The sequence below is a fragment of the Macaca nemestrina genome, chromosome 1 (genome assembly GCF_043159975.1).
Source record: "Macaca nemestrina isolate mMacNem1 chromosome 1, mMacNem.hap1, whole genome shotgun sequence".
Classification (NCBI taxonomy): domain Eukaryota; kingdom Metazoa; phylum Chordata; class Mammalia; order Primates; family Cercopithecidae; genus Macaca; species Macaca nemestrina.
In genome coordinates this window covers 109,425,451-109,448,368 of record NC_092125.1, presented here as the reverse complement: position 1 = coordinate 109,448,368, position 22,918 = coordinate 109,425,451, and the positions used below count along the sequence as shown (strand labels likewise).

At 48.4% G+C, this 22,918-nt stretch overlaps 1 protein-coding gene across 2 annotated transcripts; it reads left to right on the top strand.

The window, feature by feature from the left end:
• The first annotated feature begins 1,559 nt into the window (after positions 1-1,559).
• LOC105498241 (threonyl-tRNA synthetase 2, mitochondrial) lies at positions 1,560-22,722 on the top strand. 2 transcript variants are annotated; one of them, XM_071086092.1, is made up of 18 exons: positions 1,560-1,691; positions 2,033-2,229; positions 4,161-4,284; positions 5,783-5,907; positions 6,565-6,682; positions 6,769-6,833; positions 7,577-7,655; positions 11,342-11,488; positions 11,670-11,768; positions 12,390-12,607; positions 13,645-13,807; positions 14,036-14,173; positions 14,360-14,437; positions 19,246-19,346; positions 19,541-19,642; positions 19,817-19,889; positions 20,819-20,933; positions 22,081-22,722. In XM_071086092.1, exons 1-18 carry the CDS (start codon positions 1,626-1,628, stop codon positions 22,227-22,229), a joined length of 2,157 nt encoding a protein of 718 aa, XP_070942193.1. In that variant the 5' UTR covers positions 1,560-1,625; the 3' UTR covers positions 22,230-22,722. The 2 variants fall into 2 exon arrangements, with proteins under 2 accessions (XP_070942193.1, XP_070942203.1); XM_071086102.1 differs by lacking the exons at positions 11,342-11,488; positions 11,670-11,768.
• Positions 22,723-22,918: the final 196 nt, after the last annotated feature.

Sequence of the window (22,918 nt, the reverse complement as noted above, 5' to 3'; positions counted from 1 at the left end):
TGGAGAAACCCTGTCTCTACTAAAAATACAAAATTAGCTGGGCCTGGGGTGGCACATGTCTGTAATCCCAGCTACTCGGGAGGCTGAGGCAGGAGAATCGCTTGAACCTGGGAGCCAGAGGTTGCGGTTAGCCGAGATTGCGCCATTGCACTCCAGCCTGGGCAACAAGAGCGAAGCTCTGTCTCAAAAAAAAAAAAAAAAAAAAAAAAGAAAGAAAGAAAGAAAAAAGATTAAAAGGTCTGTAAAGTCCCTATTAAGCACCACGAGTATAAAGGAACTCAAACTGACCTCTGCAGATTCTTGGTTCCAGCTTTTTTGTTTTTTTTTTTTTGTTGTTTTTTTTGTTTTTTTTAGATGAAGTCTCCCTCTTGTCCCCCATGCTGGAGTTCATGGCGCGATCTCGGTTCACTGCAACCTCCACCTCCCGGGTTCAAGCGATTCTTCTGCCTCAGCCTCCCTAGTGGCTGGGATTACAGGCACCTGCCACCATGCCTGGCTAATTTTTGTATTTTTAGTAGAGACGGGGTTTCACCATGTTGGCCAGGCTGATCTAGAACTCCTGACCTCAGGTGATCCACCCGCCTCGGCCTCCCAAAGTGCTGGGATTACAGCGTGAGCCACCGCGCGGCCATCTTTGCTCCAGCTTTAAAGTGGTTACATTTACCTGTAGTCCCAGCTACTCCCTAGGCTGAGGTGGTCAGTTGAGTCCAGGAGGTCGAGACTGCAGTGAGCCATGATTGTACCCGTGCACTCCAGCCTGGGCAACGGTGAGACCTTGTCTCAAAAATAAAAAATAAAACTGTTACACTCATTTATCATAATAGCTTCTTGTTGCTTTTGCCCGTTACCAAAAACCACGGGCCACACTAGACGATTTACATAAAATTTAACTCAACAATTGGGAGTAACGCTATTCTCATTTTATAGTTGAGAAAATTGAGGCTTAGAGAAATTAAGTAGGTCAGGCAAGGTGGCTCACGCCTGTAATTCCACAACTTTGGGAGGCCGGGAGTGGGTGGCGAAGGGCGGGGGTTGCTTGAGCCCAGGAGTTCGAGACTACCCTGGCCAACGTAGTGAGACCTCCCCCACCCCCATCCCCGGTCTCTATTAAATAAATATGAGAAGTTAAATAATCTTCCCAAAATTACATAGTTAATGGCAGATTCAGAATTTACACAAGGTCTGATTCCCCAGTCTATGCTCTTAAGTTTTGTTACTTGCTGTAAGGACCATGCAAAATAAAATGTATAGTTAAAGGGAACTTACTAACTGCAATTTCCTGTCTGTTTTTCTCCCACTCTCGCCCTCAAAAGTTCACCTACCCTTGTCCTCAAAGCCACAGGACGCATAATTGCTATTTTTGGGTTTCAGCTGAAACGCCACGGGTGGGGGGGGGAGAGCGAGGGTGTGTTACACTTTCGGTCTTCCGGTCAGCCGGAACCACTCACACCGCTGCTTGTGCTGTGTGGGGTGTACCTCTTCGGAGTTCCTGGAGGTGGTGCCAGACTAGAGTGGCAGCTGTAGTAACCAATAGACACGGACTTTGTTGGACCAGAAACCAATGAAGAATTGTGTGTAGGAGAAGCGGCGATAATCTGAGGATGTAGGCACGGGTGTGAAAGAACATGGGACTGTATCAGAGGTGGCGGCGGCTCCGGCTCCAAGGTTTACAGGCTTGCAGGCTACACACGGTGCGTGAGGCACCCCCAAAGTTCCGATCCTCATCAGACCCAGCCCAGCCGAAGTCCCCAGATTTTTATGTTAACCCAGCCTCATGCCACTCCTCCTCTCCCTGGTCCTCCGAGTCCCCAGAAAAGGTCTCATATCTAGACTCGTTATCTAATTCTCGAGTTAGCGGTCTGGGGAGCGCAGAGCTTGAAGGGCCCCCAGCGTAGGGTCCTGTATCACCCAGTCCCCTTAAAGAGTAGGAATTCGGACGAAGTCCACTTTACCATCCCAAAGTGCCATCATCCCCAATTCTAAGAAAGAATGATGGGACGTGTGTTACCTGCTAATATATCTTTCCCTCCAGGCAGTTGTGTCGACCCCTCCACGCTGGTTGGCAGAGCGGCTTGGCCTTTTTGAGGAGCTGTGGTCTGCTCAGGTAAAGAGATTAGCAAGCATAGCACAGAAGGAACCCCGGACTATTAAGATATCACTTCCTGGAGGCCAGAAAATTGATGCTGTGGCATGGAACACAACCCCCTACCAACTAGCCCGGCAGATCAGGTAACAGGCCCATCCTGTAACTACCAGGATTATCCTTCTGCCCTTTTACTTTCTCTTCACTTGAGCAGGGGAAGAAAACTTGGTCTGCTTGTTTCTGTTCCATGCCCATCAAGATAACCTTTCTCGAAGATTTTGTTTTTGTTTTTTGTTGTTTTATAGAGACGGGGTCTCTCCTATGGGGAAAAGAAAGACAGATCAGCCTGTTACTGTGTCTATATAGGAAGAAGTAGACATAAGAGACCTCATTTGGTTCTGTATTTGAGATGCTGTTAATCTGTGACCCTACCCCCAACCTTGTCCTTGCAAGAGACATGTGCTGTGGTGACTCAAGGTTTAATGGATTTTGGGCTGCGCAGGATGTGTCTTTGTTAAACAAGTGCCTGAAGGCAGCTTGCTGGTTAAAAATCCTGCCCGTCGGCCGGGCGCGGTGGCTCACGCCTGTAATCCCAGCACTTTGGGAGGCCGAGGCGGGCGGATCACAAGGTCAGGAGATCGAGACCATGGTGAAACCCCGTCTCTACTAAAAATAGAAAAAATTAGCCGGGCACAGTGGCGGGCGCCTGTAGTCCCAGCTAATCGGGAGGCTGAGGCCGGAGAATGGCGTGAACCCGGGAGTCGGAGCTTGCAGTGAGCCGAGATTGTGCCACTGCACTCTAGCCTGGGCGACAGAGCGAGACTCCGTCTCAAAAAAAAAAAAAAAAAAAAAAATCCTGCCCGTCCCTGGGCAATGGAACATCTCGGTGTAAAGCCCGATTGTACGCTCTGTTTACTGAGATAGGAGAAAACCGCCTTACGGCATAAGGTGGGACTTGCTGGCGGGACTTGCTGGAGCAATGCTGCTAAAAGGTTTATGGAGATGTTTGCATATGCATATCAAGGCACAGCATTTTCCTTTGAACTTACTCATGTCACAGAGATCTTTATCCATATGTCTTACTGCTAATTTTCTCCCTAAAATGATCCTACTGTCCTGCCACTCCCTTATCTTTAAGATGGTAAAGATAATTATCAATAAATACTAAGGGAACTCAGAGACCAGTGCAGGCGTGGGTCCTCTGTAAGCTGAGTGCCGGTCCCCTGGGCCCACCTTTTCTTTCTCTATACTTTGTCTCTGTGTCTCATTTCTTTTCTCAAGTCTCTCCTTCCACCTAACGAGAAACGCCCACTGGTGTGGAGGGGCAGGCCACCCCTTCACTCTCCATGTTACCCAGGCTAGTCTTGAACTCCGGGGCGCAAGCAGTCCTTCCATCTCAGCCTTCCAAAATGCTGGGATTACAGGCATGACCCACCAAACCCGGCCTGAGATTTGTTTTATCTGTATTAGTTTCTGCATCAAGAGTCTCTGTCCTTTCATTGGGGAAAGAAATGAAAGCTTCTGTTGCTCTGGTAACTCATTTCACCTTTGCAAGTTTACAGTTGCTGAGAGATGAGCAACTTTCTCCCCACTGTGGATTGTAACCCTGTCTTTTTTAAATCATTAATTTACTTTTTAATAATTGATACATAATAATTGAACATATGAACGGGGTGTATGTGATGTTTTGATACATGCATACAATATGTAATGATCAAATCAGGGTGTTCAGGATATCTGTTACCCCAAACGTTTATCAGTTCTTTGTATTGGGACCATTTCAAATCTTCTAGCTATTTTGAAACATACAACAAATTATTATTAACTGTATTCACCCTACTCTGCTGTGGAACATTAGAGCATATTCCTTCTGTCTACCTCTATTTTTGTACCCATTAGCTAACCTCTTCATCTTCCCTCCCCCATCCTTCCCAGCCTCTGGTAACTATCACTCTATTCTCTACCACTGTGAGATCAACTTTTTAAACTCCCATATAGGAATCAGAACATGTGGTATTTTCCTTTTTGTGCCTTGTAACCCTGTCTTTTTCTTCATTCCCACCTCCTACTGCTGAAGTTCAACACTGGCAGATACTGCAGTGGCTGCTCAAGTGAACGGAGAACCTTATGATCTGGAGCGGCCCTTGGAGACAGATTCTGACCTCAGATTTCTGACATTCGATTCCCCAGAGGGGAAAGCAGTAAGTTTCTTTCTTATCAGGAATGCAGTGACTACTAAACCAAGAGATATTATAGCAGGAAATTCTAACATTTTATTCTTTTGCCTCAGTTTCTCCATTTGCAGTTGGGAAAAAGTCTATCACAGACTATCTTGACTGACTGTTTCTGGTTAGGAAACTTATGGTGAAAGTTTTTAACTTAGCTTCGATCTATTAAGCAAACATTAGTGCTAGTGAAAGGGAGAGAGATGATTTGTTGAAAAACAAAAGGATAAATATGTAAATTCAGCCTCCTCAACTTCTGAGCACGTACATTATAAGTCATCTGTAGTGTATATTCAATTCTCACATGGCTTATACAGCTGAGCACACAACCTGGTCACCTCCCCACCTTGTCTTCTTCATGTCAGCTCAGGTAACGCAGACCTCGCCTATTAGGATCCAGAAAAACAGAGTTCTCCTGCCATCTATGTGTAAATAGTGACCAAATCCAAGAGGAATAGTTGTATTGCACTAGATTCATGGGACAGAAACAGAGACCTAAGTAACCACTGTCTTAAGAACATAGCATATTCTGACCAAGCACCGTGGCTCATTCCTGTAATCCCAGCACTTTGGGAGGCCAGGCGGGTGGATCATCTGAGGTCAGTAGTTCAAGACCAGCCTGGCCAACATGGTGAACCCCCGTCTCTACTAAAAATATAAAAATTAGCTGGGTGTGGTGGTGAGCATTTGTCGTCCCAGCTAATTGAGAGGCTGAGGCACGAGAATTGATTGAACCTGGGAGGCGGAGGTTGCAGTGAGCTGAGATCGCGTCATTGTACTCCAGCCTGGGCGACAGAGCAAGACTCCGTCTCAAAAAAAAAAAAAAAAATTATTCTGAAGCCCTAAAAGCTTACAGGAGCAGCAGAAGACTGACTGGCCTCCAGCTTCTATACTTTGCAACTGGAAAGCACCAAGGATTAAGGGGTGGGGCTGGAGCTTCTATACACTGAAAGAAGAAAAGATACTGGCCTTCTTTCTTTTCTATTCAGTCTTTTTTTTTTTTTTTTTTTCTTGAGATGGAGTCTCACTCTGTCACCCAGGGTGGAGTGCAGTGGCATGATCTCGGTTCACTGCAACATCCGCCTCCCAGGTTCGAGTGATTCTCCTGCCTCAGCCTTCTGAGTAGCTGGGATTACAGGCGCATACCACTACACCTGGCTAGTTTTGTATGTTTTAGCAGAGACGATTTCACCATGTTGGCCAGACTGGTCTCGAACTCCTGACCTCAGATGATCCACCCACCTTGACCTCCTGAAGTGTTGGGGTTACAGGCATGAGCCACTGCACCCAGCCCTTTTTTTTTTAAGCTTGTTACTTTTTAGTAGATCCCCAAAATCTAGGATTCCCATTTTGTGGTAGTTACTCCTAGAAGAACCATACCAGTTTTCCTATCAGCTTTTGTGAAGAAGAGCTAAGAGATCTAGAGGTTAGGGACAAGTTTATGAACTTGTGAACCCCTTTTTTGTCAACCCAGGTGTTCTGGCACTCCAGCACCCATGTCCTGGGGGCAGCAGCTGAACAATTCCTAGGTGCTGTTCTCTGCAGAGGTCCAAGTACAGAATATGGCTTTTACCATGATTTCTTCCTGGGAAACGGGAGGTGAGTAATGAAAGGAAGGAGGAGAATGATTCTGGGATGGTTTCTGAGGCTCTTTTCAGGGGCCTTGGGCTTGCTCCATTTGGAGGAGGAAGCTGGAGGAGGAGGGTTTCTCTAGGTCTCAACTATGACAGTACCTCCTTCTGTGCTAGTCCATGTCCCTCTTCTAACTCTGCTTGAAATTTACCTTCTTGGCTGGTGCACATGTAGTCCCAGCTACTTGGGAGGCTGAGGTGGAAGGATCACTTGAGCCTGGGAGGTTGAGGCTGTGGTGAGCCATGATCTTAACCACTGCACCCAGCTTATGTGACAAAGCAAGACACTCTCAAAAAAAAAAGAAAAAGAAGAAACAACTTACCTTGTTACTTGTTAGCTTTCATAAATTCAAGTTTTATTTAATCTCCCTCATTACTATTGTTCTAACTTTGTCCATCCAGATTTCCTGCATTCAACTTTTAACTTCATGCATAGAGCTTTTTCTCCAGCTGTAATATCTGTTACCTGATTTTCTATTTATATTTTCTCTGAGTTTGTCTGTTTTTGCCTATAACTCTAGATATATCCTGAAGGACGGGACCTTGCCCCCTAGCCAACAGGTTTGTCACCCAGGTGATTGATGTACCTCATAGGATGCAACCCAACCAATTCTCCTCTTTCCAGGACAGTCCGGGGCTCAGAGCTGCCTGTTTTGGAGCGGATTTGCCAGGAACTTACAGCTGCTGCTCAACCCTTCCGGAGGCTAGAGGCTTCACGGGATCAGCTTCGCCAGCTGTTCAAGGTGGGGTGGAGGGAAGAGGTGGCTCTTCCAGGACATCTTTGTGGGAATAAAGACTTTTCTTCAATCTCCCTTCTACCTTTTTCCAGGATAACCCCTTTAAGCTTCACTTGATCGAGGAGAGAGTGACAGGTCCAACAGCAACAGTATATGGGTAAGAGTTGTCAAGATTAAAGCAGATGGAGAGGTGGGGAAGCATTGAAGAAGGCCAGAAATGTGATAAGGGAAGAAAGAAGATAATTTATGTTGATCCAGAAAAAGAAATGGGAATGGGAATTGATTTTTTTTTCTTTTTTTTTTTTTGAGATGGAGTCTTGCTCTGTCTCCCAGGCTGGAGTGTGGTAGCGCAATCTCAGTTCACTGCAACCTCCGCCTCCCGGGTTCAAGTGATTCTCCTGCCTTAGCCTCCAGAGTGGCTGGGATTATAGGCATGTGCCACCATGCCTGGCTAATTTTTTTTTTTTTGGGGGGGACAGAGTCTCGTTCTGTCGCCCAGGCTGGAATGCAGTGGCACGATCTCGACTCACTGCATCCTCTGCCTCCCGGGTTCAAACAATTCTTCTGCCTCAGCCTCCTGAGTAACTGAAACCACAGGCATGCACCACCATGCCTGGCTAATTTTTATATTTTTAGTAGAGACGGTGTTTCACCATATTGGCCTGGCTGGTCTTGAACTCCTGACCTCGTGATCTGCCCACCTTGGCCTCCCAAAGTGCTGGGATTATAGACATGAGCCACTGCGCCCTGCTGGAGAATTGATTTTTAGCTGCCATTGCCCTCTCTCAGTAGGACAGTTCCTTTCTGTTCACCTCTTTCTGTCAGCTAAAGACCATGAGAGGGAGAAAGCTAGAAGCTAAAGATTCTGAAAATCACTAACTGGCCTCTTCTTTCTCCCAGGTGTGGCACATTGGTTGACCTTTGCCAGGGCCCCCACCTTCGGCATACTGGACAGATTGGAGGACTGAAGCTGCTATCGGTCAGTTGTGGAACAGAGTTAGGTTAAGATTCCTATTTTCATCCGGGCATGGTGGCTCACAACTGTAATCCTAGCACTTTAGGAGGCCAAGGCAGGTGGATCATGAGGTCAGGAGTTTGAGACCAGCCTGACCAATATGGCGAAACCCCATCTCTACTAAAAATACAAAAATTAGCTGGGCGTGGTGGTGGGCACCTGTAGTCCTAGCTGCTCAGGAGGCTGAGACAGGAGAATCGCCTGAACCTGGGAAGTGGAGGTTGTAGTGAGCTGAGATTGCGCTACTGTACTCCAGCCTGGGCAACACAGTGAGACTCCATCTCAAACAAAACAAACATTCCTGTTTTCACTGGGATGAGCAGGAGAATCTGAAGGTGATCCTTTCTGTCGGCCCTTTTTTAAATTTTTTTTTTTTTGAGACCGAGTCTCTCTCTGTTGCCCAGGCTGGAGTGCAGTGGCATGATCTCGGCTCACTGGAAGTTCCACCTCCCAGATTCAAGCGATTCTCCTGCCTCAGCCTCCCGAGTAGCTGGGATAACAGGTGCACACTACCACGCCCGGCTACTTTTTGTATTTTTAGTAGAGACAGGGTTTCACCATGTTGGCCAGGGTGATCTCAAGTAATCTTCTCTCCTCAGCCTCCCAAAGTGCTGGGATTACAGGCATGAGCCACTGCGCCTGGCCCTGTGAGCCCTTTCTTTACTCTCATAAGCTAAGCAGAGAATACAGGAGAAAGAAACTTTGTCCCCACATTCTAAAAACCCCAGTTTGATGGCACATACTGGACAGCCTACTAGGGCCCAGAAGCCAATTCAGATGCCCTAATATGACGTCATTATTAAGGGGGGTGGAGAAGGAGGGTATGAGCAAGCTGGATGGGTCATACAGGGAAGGGTCGTAGAGAGAGGGGGCGTGGTCCAGGAGGAAGATGAACACCATTTGACAGGCACAGGGAGAATACCTTTAGTGAAGGGCATGCTTTTTATGAGAATACTGTTCTGCATGGTGGCTCACAACTGTAATCCCAGCACTTTGGGAAGCCGAGGTGGGTGGACCACCTGAGGTCGGGAGTTCAAGACCAGCCTGACCAACATGGAGAAACCCTGTCTCTGCTAAAAATACAAAATTAGGCCGGGCGCGGTGGCTCAAGCCTGTAATCCCAGCACTTTGGGAGGCTGAGACGGGCGGATCACGACGTCAGGAGTTCGAGACCATCCTGGCTAACACGGTGAAACCCCGTCTCTACTAAAAAATACAAAAAACTAGCCGGGCGAGGTGGTGGGCGCCTGTAGTCCCAGCTACTCGGGAGGCTGAGGCAGGAGAATGGCGTAAAAACCCGGGAGGCGGAGCTTGCAATGAGCTGAGATCCGGCCACTGCACTCCAGCCTGGGCGACACAGCAAGACTCCGTCTCAAAAAAAAAAAAAAAAAATTAACTGGGCGTGGTGGCACATGCCTGTAATCCCAGCTACTCGCAAGGCTGAGTCAGGAGAATCGCTTAAACCCGGGAGGTGGAGGTTGTGGTGATCCAAGATCATGCCATTGCACTCCATCCTGGGCAACAAGAGCAAAACTCCATCTCAAAAAAAAAAAAAAAAAAGAAAGGAAAATACTGTTCTGGACAAGATGAGTTATTAGATGGAATGGGATGAGTTGCAAGGGAGCAAGGGGAAATGCAGAAGTGTACAGCAAAAAGCTCTGAACTTAGGCTGGGCATGGTGGCTCATGCCTGTAATCCCAGCACTTTGGGAGGCCAAGGTGGGTGGATCACTTGAGATCAGCCTGGCCAACATGGCGAAACCCTATGGCGCAGTGGCCTTGGGTAAATCTTACTTATTTTCCCCATCTATAAAATGAGCCTATTAATTCCTTTTTGTCCTACCAGTAAATTCACCTCGTAAAGATAATGAAAACCAGGCCAAGCGTGGTGACTCACACCTGTAATCGCAGCACTTTGGGGTGACTGAGGCAGGCGGATCACTTGAGGTCAGGAGTTCAAGAGCAGCCTGGCCAACATGTTGAAACCCCGTCTCTACTAAAAATACACAAATTAGCTGGGTGTGCTGGCCTACGCCTATAATCCCAGCTACCAAGAAGGCTGAGGCAGGAGAGTCACTTGAACTCTGCCAGGAGGCAGAGGTTAGAGTGAGCTGAGATTGTGCCACTGCATTCCAGCCTGGGCCACAAAGCGAGACAACGTCTCAAAAATAAATAAATAAATAAAAGATAATGAAAACCAACTAATGCAGGAGAAAGGAAAAGTTTAAAAGTGCTATAAAATATAGACTGTTGGCCAGGTGCAGTGGTTCACACGTGTAATCCCAACACTTTGGGAGGCCAAGTTGGGCGGATAACTTGAGCTTAGGAGTTCAAGACCAGCCTGGCCAACATGATGAAACCCCATCACTACTAAAAATAAAAAATTAGCTGGGCATGGTGGCGTGCACCTGTAGTCCCAGCTACTCAGGAGGCTGAGACAGGAGAATCACTTGAACTGGAAGGCAGAGGTTGCACTGAGCCAAGATCACACCACTGCACTCTAGCCTAGGCAGCAGAGTAAGACTCTGGTTCAAAAAATACACATGTAGGGGCCAGGCGCAGTGGCTCACGCCTGTAATCCCAACACTTTGGGAGGCTGAGGTGAGTGAATCACAAGGTCAGGAGATCGAGACCATCCTGGCTAACACAGTGAAACCCCATCTCTACTAAAAATACAAAAAATTAGTTGGGTGTGGTGGCAGTGGCCTGTAGTCCCAGCTACTCAGGAGGCTGAGGCAGGAGAATGGCGTGAACCCGGGAGGCGGAGCTTGGAGTGAGCCGAGATCGCGCCACTGTGCCCCAACCTGGGTGACAGATAGATACACACACACACACACACACACATATAGGCTGTTTCTCATTAGTACTGTTTAACAGTTTTACTTTATTTTATTTTTATTTTTTTGAGACAGAGTCTCGCTCTGTTGCCCAGGCTGGAGTGCAGTGGCCTAATCTCAGCTCACTGCAGCCTCTACCTGCCAGGTTCAAGCGACTCTCCTGCCTCAGCCTCCTGAATAGCTGGGATTACAGACGCGCACCACCACGCCTGGCTAATTTTTGTATTTTTAGTACAGACAAGGTTTCACCGTGTTGGTCAGGCTGGTCTCGAACTCCTGACCTTGTGATCCACCCGTCTCAGCCTCCCAAAGTGCTGGGAATACAGGTGTGAGCCACCGCGCCCGGCCTTTCATTAGTATTGTTAAAGGAGACAGCAGGCACAGGCTTTTGGATTTCATGTGGCCAGGAATGGGATATGGTATAGAAGGCTGACTTTTCTAGCAGCTGTATAGGATATTGATAAATGGAGGAATAAAGTGACATTTGACCAGAGCTTATGGTTACTCCTCTAAGCAGTCATTGATTAGAATGGGAAGGAACTAAGTAAAGGGGTAGTGAGAATGGGGAGAAAAAGAGATGGCAAGGTAAGGTTAGGCTTGACCAGGTTGTATGTAGGAATCAAGAGTCAGGCAATTTCCACACTGTAATCTAGAAGAAGGGTGTCTAGAGAATGGAGGTGTTCATCCTACTGGTGGGATTGTTGTCAAGAGGCATACCTGTGACACTTAACACTGAGAGTATCATATGAGTCTTGAAAAAGGTTGGGGGCCTTCAGTCCTCATCTTTCCTTTGATCCCCTATGTCCTCACACAGAACTCATCATCCTTATGGAGGTCTTCAGGGGCTCCAGAGACACTGCAGAGAGTGTCAGGGATTTCCTTCCCCACAACAGAATTGCTGAGGGCCTGGGAAGCATGGCGGGAGGAAGCAGAATTGCGGGACCACCGGCGCATTGGGAAGGTACAGAGATTGGGAAGATAGGGAGGGATGGTGATAAGGGTTGGAGAGAGATGACGCAACCTGATTATGAAATCGGGAGCAGATTCAGTCACATAGACTGAGCAGCTCCGTCAGTTGTTCTGAGTTCCAAAGCCACCTCCTTGCCCTTGAAGTGACCCAATATTGCTATTCCTGACCCCAGGAACAGGAGCTCTTCTTCTTCCATGAACTGAGCCCTGGGAGCTGCTTCTTCCTGCCACGAGGGACAAGGGTGTATAATGCACTAGTGGCGTTTATCAGGGTAAGGGGACCCAGGTCTAGAGGAAAGAAGACCAGGGTGCGGCTGAGGGCCTAGAAGAAGCTAAGGTGTTTGTGTTAAAAGATGGGGGTTGGGGCCGGGCACAGTGGCTCACTCCTGTAATCCTAGCACTTTCGGAGGCCAAGCCGGGAAGATGACCTGAGGTCAGGAGTTAGAGACCAGCCTGGCCAGCATGGCAAAACCCCGTCTCTACTAAAACAAATAGAAAAAATTAGCTGGGTGTGATGGCAGCACCTGTAGCCCCAGCTACTGGGGAGTCTGAGGCAGGAGAATCCCTTGAACCCAGGAGGGGGAGGTTGCAGTGAACTGAGATCGAGCCACTGCACTCCAGCCTGGGTGATACAGTGAGACTCTGTCTTGAAGAGAGAAAAAAAAAAGAGGGGGGTGGTTTGGAATCATAACCATAAATATTGAAAGTGCTGGTGACCTTTAATACTACAATTGTGTGGTCTGCAGTTGGGGAGCATAGAGATGGACATGGTATTTAATAGGTTGTGGTTGCAATCAGCATGGCCTGAGGGCCCAGGAAGATCACACAGCTGACACCCTACCTGGTTTCCTTCCAGTTACTCTGACCTTCCATTTCTGTACCCACCTCTCCAGGCTGAGTATGCCCGTCGTGGTTTCTCTGAGGTGAAAACTCCCACACTGTTTTCTACTAAACTCTGGGAACAGTCAGGGCACTGGGAGCATTATCAGGAAGACATGTTTGCTGTGCAGCCCTCAGGCTCTGACAGGCCTGCCAGCTCCCAGAGTGATGATTCTACCAGGCATACCACAGATATACTCGCCCTCAAGCCCATGAACTGCCCTGCACACTGGTAAGCTGGGAGCTAGGGTTACAATCAAGTTGCTAAATATTAAATAATAGAAAGTACCTTGGGGCCGGGCGCGGTGGCTCATGCCTATAATCCCAACACTTTGGGAGGCTGAGGCGGGCAGATCACCTGAGGTCAGGAGTTCGAGACCAGCCTGATCAACATGGAGAAACCCTGTCTCTACTAAAAACACAAAATTAGCCGGGCGTGGTGGCACATGCCTGTAATCCCAGCTACTTGGTAGGCTGTGGCAGGAGAATCGCTGGAACCCGGGAGGCAGAGGTTGCGGTGAGCTGAGATCGTGCCGTTGCCCTCCAGCCTGGGCAATAAGAGCTAAACTCCGTCTCAAAAAAAAAAAAAAAAAGAGGCCGGGTGTAGTGGCTCACATCTGTAATCCCAGCACTTTGGGAGGCTGAGGTGGGCAGATCGTGAGGTCAGGAGATAGATACCACAGTGAAACCCCGTCTCTACTAAAAATACAAAAAATTAGCCGGGCGTGGTGGCCGGTGCCTGTAATCCCAGCTACTCGGGAGGCTGAGGCGGGACAATGGCGTGAGCCAGGGAGGCAGAGCTTGCAGTGAGCCGAGATTGCGCCACTGCACTCCAGCCTGGGCAACAGAGCGAGACTCCGTCTCAAAAAAAAAAAAAAAGACAGTACCTTGGAAAGAGTATTGGGACACCTGATTTGAGCCTAGAATCTTCCCTCTAGCTAACCATGTGAATTTGGGAAACTCATTTTACCTCTTTGGGTCTCAGTCTCCTTAAAGTTGCTATCTAAGGCTCCTCCTTCAGCTCAGTGACCATCACAGAACAGGGAAACAGTAAATGATGTCTGTTATTGTGTTACTGAGAAATCTTTTGAACTGCAGGGCTCAGACTGTGATGAGTGGGATTGACAGGACTCAGTGGGAGGATGTGGTGAGGTTGGAGAGGGCTATAGCAGATGGTGCAGAGAAGGTAGGCAAGCAGATTGGGTGGAGGAGCAGTCTTCGGGGGCTAGTCCTCCCTATGGCCCTGACCCCTCTGCACCCCAACCTCAGCCTGATGTTCGCCCACCGGCCCAGATCCTGGCGGGAACTGCCCCTGCGACTAGCCGACTTTGGGGCCCTACACCGGGCTGAAGCCTCTGGTGGTCTGGGGGGACTGACCCGACTGCGGTGCTTCCAGCAGGATGACGCTCACATCTTCTGTACAACAGATCAGGTGGCCTTTCCCTGTCTCCACCAAAGCTTTTCTAAACCACCTTTCTCTCTATGAACCTGCAAACCCCTGATTTTTATTTGCCCCCTGTATGTACTATAATTCAGCTACATTCTACCCCTAGCTTGCTTCTGCTTCCTCTCTGTTTTTGCCCTTTGTTTTCCTCAAACTGCCAGCATCCCTGATCTCTAGCTGGCTCACAGCTCACTGACCCTTATTTCCTGCCCCCAGCTGGAAGCAGAGATCCAAAGCTGTCTTGATTTCCTCCGTTCCGTCTATGCCGTTCTTGGCTTCTCCTTCCGCCTGGCACTGTCCACCCGGCCATCTGGCTTCCTGGGGGACCCTTGCCTTTGGGACCAGGCCGAACAGGTGAGTAGGAGGTACAGAAATAGAGGCAGATAAACCACTCTCTGGTGGGAAGGAGTGGAGAATACAGTAACCAAGGTTCTCAGAGGCATCTGGTGAGTGGGTCATTTGTTGGGGATTGACCAGATGTGTTGCTTTTGAAGTCTAAGATGATGTATTCTATTCCACTCTTGTCTCATTCCTTCAAAGGTCCTTCAACGGGCCCTGAAGGAATTTGGAGAACCCTGGGACCTCAACTCTGGAGATGGTGCCTTCTATGGACCTAAGGTAAGCTTGGGACCCTGGTTATTGTTGTATTTATTTATTTTTTGCTTTGTTTTAGTAAATATTTAATAGATACAAATAATTTTTTTTTTTGAGACAGTCTCACTCTGTCACCCAGGCTAGAATGCAGTGGCGTGATCTCAGCTCACTGCAACCTCCAGCTCCCTGGTTCAAGCAATTCCCCTCCCTCAGCCTCCCGAGTAGCTGGGATTACAGGTGCACACCACCACACCTGGCTAATTTTTTTGTATTTTTAATGGAGACAGGGTTTCACCATGTTGGCCATACTGGTCTCGATCTCCTGACCTCAGGCAATCCACCCGCCTCAGCCTCCCAAAGTGCTGGGATTACAGGCATGAGCCACCGCACCCAGCCACAAAGAGATTTTTTTTAAAGTTATGTAGGATATAAAGAAAAACAAGATATTTTCTGCTTTCTTGGCATTTGCAATCTAGTGAGGGCTATTGGAGTTAAATAGGCCATGTCAGTGCTGCGAGATCCATGCAAGAGAGCACGTTAGCTGGGGTTAGCGTTACTCCGGGAGGTTACAAAAAGTTTCCTGCAGGAATCACTTTCCAATCTGAAAGGTGAGTGTTGGCCAAGTAAAGATGTGTTTCAGGAGGGAACAGTGTAGGCAGAGGGGATAGGGATAAAAACACACGGCAGACCAGTCTGGGCAACATAGGGAGACCCTGTGTCTACCAAAAAAAAAAAATTAGCGGGTGCAGTGGCTTGTGCCTGTGGTCCCAGCTACCCAGCAGGCTGAGATGGGAGGATCACCTGAGCCCAGGAGGTAGAGGCTGCAGTGAGCTGAGATCGCACCCCACTGTACTCCAGCCTGGGTGACAGAGTGAGACCCTGTCTCAAAAAAAAAGAAGTCAAGGGAAAAAAAGGACTGAAAAGTGTCCACTGGATTTAGTAAAAAGGGTGATGGATTTTAAAGGACCATTTTCAGTAAAGTAGGGCCTGAGGGTGGGGTTAGAAGGTGAATAAATGAGGCCTGTGTGGTGGCTCATGCCTGTAATCCCAGCACTTTGGGAGGCTGAGGTGGGTGGATCACTTGAGGTCAGGAGTTCGAGACCAGCCTGGCCAACTTGGCAAAACCCCATCCCTACTAAAAATATAAAAATTGGCTGGGTGAGGTGTTACACACCTGTAGTCCCAGCTCATCAGTAGCCTGAGGCAGGAGAATCGCTGAACCTGGGAGGCGGAGGTAGCAGTGAGCCAAGGTCACGCCATTGTACCGTAGCCTAGGTGACAGAGCAAGACTCCGTCCCAAAAAATAAAAATAAAACAGGCCGGGTGCAGTGGCTCATGCCTGTAATCCCAGCACTTTGGGAGGCTGAGGCAGGTGGATCACCTGAGGTCAGGGGTTTGAGACCAGCCTGACCAACATGGTGAAACCCTGTCTCTACTGAAAATACAAAACTTAGCCCAGTGTGGTGACAGGCACATGTAAACCCAGCAGGTGGAGGTTGCAGTGAGCCGAGATCGCACCATTGCACTCCAGCCTGGGCGACAGAGTGAGACTCCATCTCAAAAAAATAATAACAAAATGAAAAATAAAATAAATGCTATGATGAGAGGCAGTCTATTTGGAGGGAGAGGTTGAATTTATAAAAGAAGTTGTAGTAAAGGGAAGTTCCTGGAGAGGTTTAAGGTGGGATTGAGAAACCTTCATAGGAGGGATCACCATTGCCATTATATCCAGGGTGGAAGGAAAGACTGAAGGTAGATGCAAGGAAGTTTATAGGCATGGTGACAGGAAGTTGAGGCTTTTCCCATCCCATGGTATCAATTATCTGAATTCTTCCTGAGGCAGGATCATTTGCTGAAATGAGAGTGGAGAAGAGGAGAGTTGTCAGTGAGGGGGCTGAAGATATGAAGAAAAGGCTGGGCGTGGTGGCCCCCTCTTGTAATCCCAGCAGTTTGGGAGGCTGAGCTGAGAGGATCACTTGAATCCAGTAGTTTGAGACCAGCCTGGGTGACAGAGCAAGACTCTGTCTCAAAAAAAAAAAAATTTTTTTTTTTGTAGAGACGAGGTCTTACTCTGTCGCCCAGGCTGGAGTGTAGTGGCTCAATCTTGGCGGCTCACTGCAAGCTCCACCTCCCAGGTTCATGCCGTTCTCCTGCCTCAGCCTCCTGAGTAGGTGGGACTACAGGCGCCCACCACCATGCCCAGCTAATGTTTTTGTATTTTTTTTTTTTTAGTAGAGACGGTGTTTCACCGTGTTAGCCAGGATGGTCTCGATCTCCTGACCTCGTGATCTGCCCGCCTCAGCCTCCCAAAGTGCTGGGATTACAGGCGTGAGCCACCAGGCCCGGCTGTCTCTACAAAAAATTTAAAACAAATTTTAAAATTAGCTTGGTGTGATGGTGGGCACCTGTGGTCCCAGCTACTCAGGAGGCTTAGGTGGGAGGATCACTTGAGCCCAGGATTTTGAGGCTGCATGAGCTATGATCAAGCCACTGCACTCCAGCTTGGATAACAGAACAAAACCCTGTCTCAATAAAATAAGTAAATAAAAAGATACAGAGAGAAAGGAAATTACTCAAAAACTGTTATATAGCTAAAATCTTTTTTTTGTTTTGTTTTATTTATTTTTATATATTTTTTTGAGACCTAGTTTTGCTGTCACCCAGGCTGGAGTGCAGTGGCACAATCTCAGCTTACTGCAATATCCGCCTCCCGGGTTCAAGCGATTCTCCTGCCTCAGCCTCCTGAGTAGCTGAGATTATAGGCATGTACCACCATGCCCAGCTAATTTTTGTATTTTTAGTAAAGGTGGGGTTTCACCATGTTGGCCAGGCTGGTCTTGAACTCCCAACCTCAGATGATCCACCCACCTTGGCTTCCCAAAGTGGTGGGATTATTACAGGCGTGAGCCACCTTGCCTGGCCTTTTTTGGTTTTTTTGAGACAGACTCTTGCTCTGTTGCCAGACTGGAGTGTAGTAGCGGATCTTGGCTTACTGCAACCTCCACCTCCCAGGTTAAAGCGATTCTTTTGCCTCAGCCTCCCGAGTAGCTGGGACTACAGGTGTGCCCCACCACACCCAGCTAATTTTTTTTTTTTTGAGGCGGAGTTTCACTCTGTCGCCCAGGCTGGAGTGGAGTGGCACAATCTTGGCTCACCGCAACCTCTGCCTCCTGGGTTCAAGCATTTCTCCTGCCTCAGCCTCCCCAGTAGCTGGGATTACAGGCACCCACTACCACACCAGCTAATTTTTGTATTCCTATTTTTAGTAGACGGGGTTTCACCGTGTTGGCCAGGCTGGTCTCGAACTCCTGACCTCAGGTGGTCCGCCTACCTCGGCCTCCCAAAGTGCTAGGATTACAGGAGTGAGCCATGTGCCTTGCCTGGCTAAAATCTTTTGAGTACTCAAAGTTGCTGTTTACTGTGCTGGGGTCTTTTATTCAGGTAACATGTGTATTACTCATTTTTATGTCCCAAGTGTCTATTCCAGTATATGGTATTTATTTAGCTGCTTCAGTAAGTAGTTAGTAAATTAAAATATTAACAGTAATGAAAATGTGTCTTCTGATTTATTTCAGCAATAATAGTAGGCAAATAAAATATCTTTATTACTAAGGAAAAAATTGAGAGAGGTTAAACATTGTGCTTAAGGTTACAGAGATAACAGTCATAAAGTGCATAAAGTGTGTATTATGTTGAATCAGTCTAATAAGTTGCTGGTTAAGATACTGCTATAAAAAGAGAGAGCAAAAAGCTAGAAAACCCCTGAGGAGAACAGAGCATAGAGCTTATTAGGGCAACCCAAAGGATTGCTGGCAGCAGCCAGGGACCAGCTGAATCTCGAAATACTGACTTCCATGGTGGCATCAATCTCTGCATTTGCATCTGTGTGGTTTGTGACATATTGGGCAGCACTGAGCAGTTCTGTTGCAGGGCCAAATATGTAGGAGGCTAAGGTGCAGAAGAACAACGAATGGTACAAGGGAACTAGGGAAAATGGTACAGCTTCATGGGGAAAGAAACAAAGGTGGAAGGGGCCTGAGGATGGGAGAGAAAAAGAGGAGTTAAAGAACCTGTGAGTTGAAGTGCCATTAATAGGAATAGTTGTCATGGCCGGATGTGGTGGCTTACACCTGTAATCCCAGCACTTTGGGAGGCCAAAGTGGGCAGATCACTTGAGATCAGGAGTTTGAGACCAGCCTGGTGAAATCCCATCTCTACTGAAAAAAAAAAATACACACACACACATACATATGTATATATGTTAGCTGGGCGTGGTGGCATGTACCTGTAGTCCCAGCTACTCAGGAGGCTGAGGCAGGAGAATTGCTTGAAACCAGGAGGTGGAGGCTGCAGTGAGCTGAAATTGTGCTACTGCACTCCTGCCAGGGTGACAGAGCGAGACTCTGTCTCAAAAAAAAAAAGGAATAATTGTCAGAGCTAGCTGACCAAGAGACAGTAATCAGAGTAGGGTGTCTGATGGACTGTTTCAGAGGTACAGCCATTGAGGGAGAGGACAAGATAAAGGGTGTAGCCATAAATGGGTGCTGGTGAAGATCTCTGAGCTCATCTCAAGGAATTGAGAGGCCAGGGTGTGGACATCTGGTAATATTATAACATCATTATTAAGTGGAGAGAGCTGCTGAGAACTACTGCCAGAGTGAGATGAGTAGAGTGAAGTGGAGGGGTAGCGTATGATAGAGCTGGGTGTCATGATGAGGGTAGTAGCCCGGGATGAGGGTAGGTTAAAGGGTGGGATGGCACAGGTAATGGAGGATAGTGGTTCTGGATAATGCTTCTGGCTTATTTCATGCCTTCCCATCTGTTTCCTGTAGATTGATGTGCACCTCCACGATGCCCTGGGCCGGCCACATCAGTGTGGAACAATTCAGCTTGACTTCCAACTGCCCCTGAGATTTGACCTCCAGTATAAGGGGTATAAAGCCTTGCCCTATCCTCTTTTCCCTTGACAGTGCATGGAATAGGTCCTTCTGCCTTTGGCCCTAAAAACCAAATCCTCTACACCCTCTCCTGCCAGAGCTGAATATTTCTTAAAAACTGGAAGGTGATCTTGGGTACACAATTTGTGATACTTCCACCATTCCATCTACTCCCCTTTTTCCTTTCAAGGCAGGCGGGTGCCCTGGAGCGTCCAGTCCTCATTCACCGAGCAGTGCTCGGTTCTGTGGAAAGACTGTTGGGAGTGCTGGCAGAAAGCTGCGGGGGGAAATGGTGAGACCTCTGACCCTGGATTTCTGTTCTGGCCCCAAACCAGAGAGTTCATGCTCCAGATCCTGTCACCCTTCATATGCCAGCCTTTTTCCTTCTCAAGTCTGCTCTGTATAACCACACTACTGGCAAGAGCCAGAGTGACTAATTTGCCATCATCTGTTCTTTCCCTACCAGGCCACTGTGGCTGTCCCCGTTCCAGGTGGTGGTTATCCCTGTGGGGACTGAGCAAGAGGAGTATGCCAGGGAGGTAAGGAGTTGAGGCAAGGGAGGGGGCAGAAGCAGGTCCAGTAGAGTCTGGTGCCCTGCAGTGGGCAGGAAGAGGCCGCACGGGTGGTGGAGGAAGGAGCACAGCCCTTGGAGCCACAAGACTGGGCTCGAGTGGCTGCTATCCTAGATGCTGGAAATCCTGTATCTAAAAAATGTGATTAATCCCTACCTTGCAGAGATGTATGAAAATTAAACAAATTAGGCCGGGCGCGGTGGCTCAAGCCTGTAATCCCAGCACTTTGGGAGGCCGAGACGGGCGGATCACGAGGTCAGGAGATCGAGACCATCCTGGTTAACATAGGTGAAACCCCGTCTCTACTAAAAATACAAAAAACTAGCCGGGCGAAGTGGCGGGTGCCTGTAGTCCCAGCTACTCGGGAGGCTGAGGCAGGAGAATGGCGTGAACCCGAGAGGAGGAGCTTGCAGTGAGCTGAGATCCGGCCACTGCACTCCAGCCTGGGTGACAGAGCAAGACTCCGTCTCAAAAAAAAAAAAAAAAAAAAAGAAAATTAAACAAATTAACAAATGTTGAAAGCCGCCAAAAGGGCACTTGGCACAAAAGTGGGATTGAGTACACAGTTTTTCCTTTCTAGAGAGAATTGAGGATATGGATGGTACTAGAGTTGAACAGCTGGTTGGGTAGAGCAGTGGCTAGGAGGCAAAGCCCAGGGAATAATTGGGGGGCCATCTCCAGTAGGAGGCAGACGGAAAGGTTGTGGGGCTGGGGATGAATGGGGAGGAGGCCTCAATGTGGAGATGAAATGAGGAGAGGTTGCTGGTGAGAAGTGGAGAGCCCCGAGGCAGGGAAAGGAGGAACAGATGGGAGAATTGAGGGAAAAGAGCATCAGACTGTTCTAGCTCCTCAACTTTTCAGTAAATTAACTTCCTGTCACCAAACCTCTGATGCAGGCACAGCAGAGCCTGCGGGCTGCAGGACTGGTCAGTGACCTGGATGCAGACTCTGGACTGACCCTCAGCCGGAGAATACGCCGGGCCCAACTTGCCCACTACAATTTTCAGTTTGGTAAGCTGAACCTCAGAGCCGATGTTCTCCCACCTGCTGTCTGCATTCTTGCTGTTAAGTTTACCAAGTCTGGTAATGCATATTTGGGTTAATTGGGGCTCATTACCTGAGCAGGTAGGAGCCAGGATTCAGGACATCTGACTCATTTGGGCCCTGTGTTCCTTCACATTGCCCTGCCCTCCCCATAACCACTTCTGACCTTAAAAATAGTTTTCCTCTTTTTAACTCCACTCTAGCTGTTGGTGTCTGTTAGGTTAATTAACCAAGGGAGCATCAGAGAGAAAGGGACAGGAGGGTTAATACGATGTTAATTACCCTTGTTTATTCTAGACCTAGATGGAATCAGCCCTAAGGGATGAGGAGAAGGGCCTTAGGGAGAAAATTCTGGCACTGCCATGCTCCCTTTTTCATTTTCCAGGGTTCAGAGCTCTATCTCAAAGGCAAGGAGCAGAAACTCCTCAGCCAGATTACCTGATTCTTGAGTTTTGCACACCCCACTTGCCCCACAAGCACCCACAGCAAGCTGTGCCACAATCCCATGGACCTGCACATGGCCCCTCTCCCTCCCTTACCGCCCAGTCAGCCCCTGCATACATCCTCCTCAGCAGAGGCGCCTCACTCTGTGAATCCAGCCCTAACAGACACCAAGAGCCAGAGTGGGACTGATGAGAGGAAACTGTTCTAAGGGTCAGAAGTGGTTGCAGGGAGGTTGGACAGCGTGAAGGCCACACCACTCCTGCCACCTTCCCCTTCCTCTAATACCCCCTTCAGATACACACACACACACACACACACAGTTTCTCACACACACACACACACACACACACACACACACACAGTTTCTCTCTGTGGGGTTCTCAGTGTTTGTCTTTCTCTGCTTGACTCTAATGTCTCTGACCCTGGAGCTCCTGACCAGAAGCGATAAGGCCCATGGGGACTGAAGCATTTCCTTGTCTCCTCAGGGTGAGCAAGACTGGTCATTTAGTATTTAGCAGGCACAGCTGAATACTTCCTTTCTGTGAACCATATCTGGGCTCTGCTCCCACCCTTCCTAAAGATTTAGGTCTCTCAAGTTTCTGCAGAGCAAAAGAAACTATCCCATGTGGATGAATTTGCCCTGAGGTTCCCAAACTTCCTCTACCTGCAGTGGTTGGCCAGAAAGAGCAAAGTAAGAGAACAGTGAACATTCGGACTCGAGATAATCGTCGCCTTGGGGAGTGGGACTTGCCTGAAGCTGTGCAGCGACTGGTGGAGCTACAGAATATGAGGGTCCCAAATGCCGAAGAAATTTTCTGAGCCTTTGTACATAGATGAGGCAAAAACCTGCGAGAGCCATCAGCCTCCCTCACATGGGAGACCCCAGAACCTCAGAACTGCGTGGAGGCACGTGTCTGCTCTCCTGAAAAGAGACTTGGTTTGGCGACCCCACAAAGGGAGGGAAGCTGTAGCTGTTTGGATGTGAGGAGAACGAAACTAAAAAAAAAATACACTGGGCCAGGCGCAGTGGCTCGTGCCTGTAATCCCAGCACTTTGGGAGGCCAAGGCGGATGGATCATGAGGTCTGGAGATCAAGACCACCCTGGCTAACACAGTGAAACCGTGTCTCTACTAAAAATACAAAAAATTAGCCGGGCATGGCAGCACACGCCTGTAGTCCCAGCTACTCAGGAGGCTGAGGCAGGAGAATTGCTTGAACCCGGGAGGTGGAGGTTGCAGTGAGCTGAGATCGCGCCACTGCACTCCAGCCTGGGTGACAGAGTGAGACTCCGTTTCTAAATAAATAAATAAACAAATAAATAAATACTGGAAGCTGCTGGTCATATGTCTTCATCTCTGACTCTGGAGAGGTGGGATAAAAGGATGTTCCACTTTGTCTCCCTCTTTTTTGTCCCAGAGAGTTAGGGAAATTGAAAAGGGACAGTCCAGACCTCACACTGGTAGGGGAGATCCCTTGGATAGGTGTCCTGCTCCCCCCTGTAAATTCC